This window comes from Cyprinodon variegatus, unplaced genomic scaffold (genome assembly GCF_000732505.1).
Source record: "Cyprinodon variegatus isolate N-32 unplaced genomic scaffold, C_variegatus-1.0 Scaffold49, whole genome shotgun sequence".
NCBI classification, from domain to species: domain Eukaryota; kingdom Metazoa; phylum Chordata; class Actinopteri; order Cyprinodontiformes; family Cyprinodontidae; genus Cyprinodon; species Cyprinodon variegatus.
The window spans coordinates 225,919-226,953 of NW_015150502.1; the positions used below are offsets into that span (position 1 = coordinate 225,919).

General features: G+C 37.5%; 1 protein-coding gene across 1 annotated transcript in view; it reads right to left on the bottom strand.

Moving 5' to 3' along the window:
* Nucleotides 1–1,035, bottom strand: part of LOC107082275 (fibrinogen alpha chain-like) — a 14,070-nt gene that overhangs the window by 8,431 nt on the left and 4,604 nt on the right. Inside the window, exon 2 of the mRNA XM_015370875.1 lies at nt 417–664. Coding sequence (XP_015226361.1) covers nt 417–467 — 51 coding nt within the window. The 5' untranslated portion in view covers nt 468–664. The remainder of the gene's footprint in view (nt 1–416; nt 665–1,035) is intronic.

Genomic DNA, 1,035 nt, shown 5'->3' on the forward strand with positions numbered 1-1,035 from the left:
AACTTTGTTTAAATTTTTTTATTATTCATCCTAAAGGTGCAGTGGCTTTTATTTTAACATGTTGCCCCGCCATCAGACAGGATCAAAGTCTCTTCTTGATTATCTATCTGGTTTTGTTAAACTAGGTTTCCCTTCTCTATCGACGCACAGATTGGAGCAGATATTAAGGTTTAATTATTAAACTCTAAGTATTAACTGCTAGAATGATTAGCTAAATAAAAACATATAAATAAAACCAATGGATTGGTTCCTTTTTGACAATAAACAGCATCTGCCAGGAGTTAATTCATGATGCCATTAGATATTTTTGAACAGCTTTTTTTATTTGTCACAGAATCAACTCATATCAGACTTCTGTTCATCTAAAGCCTCAAATCTGATTAACTAAAGCTAGATCTGAGTCACTAAGAAGTTACCTGCGCTGCGGCCATAGCAGTCAAACAGAGGAGTAAGCTGAGCCTCTTCATCTTCCTGTTGTTCTTCTTCTCTGTGAAGGTCCTGAATGTTTCCTCCGGCCCTGCAGTGGGATCTTTTGAACCCTCCTACAGCGCGTCAAACTTCCGACTAACCAGAAAACCTCAGTCAGGTCTGATTGGAATTGAGCAACAGCTCTGAGCAACACTGAGGGATGCGGCGGCTGTTTGCTGAACTTTGTGTTCCTGCACTGCAGCAGAGTAAACAGAGGGAACTCAAACATGCTGCTGGATTTACCGGCAGTTCAAACATTTTTGTCTGTAAACAGTGACAAACGTCTGACAGTAACTGTAACTATGAGTTTATTGACAAAATAATCAATTGCGAAAATAATATGGAGAGGAGCTGACACAATATTTGTTTAAAAAGGAATGATGATGACTCATAAATAGCATATAGACCAGGGGTAACCAAATCAAAATCAGCGGGGTCAACCAGTAAAGGTCAGGAGACATTTTTAATTATAATCTGTTACTTTAAACAGAATTTAACACTGAAATAAAAAGCAGGCTTTTATGCACTCATGTTATACATAAAAAATAAATCTGAGGTGTTTTTTGA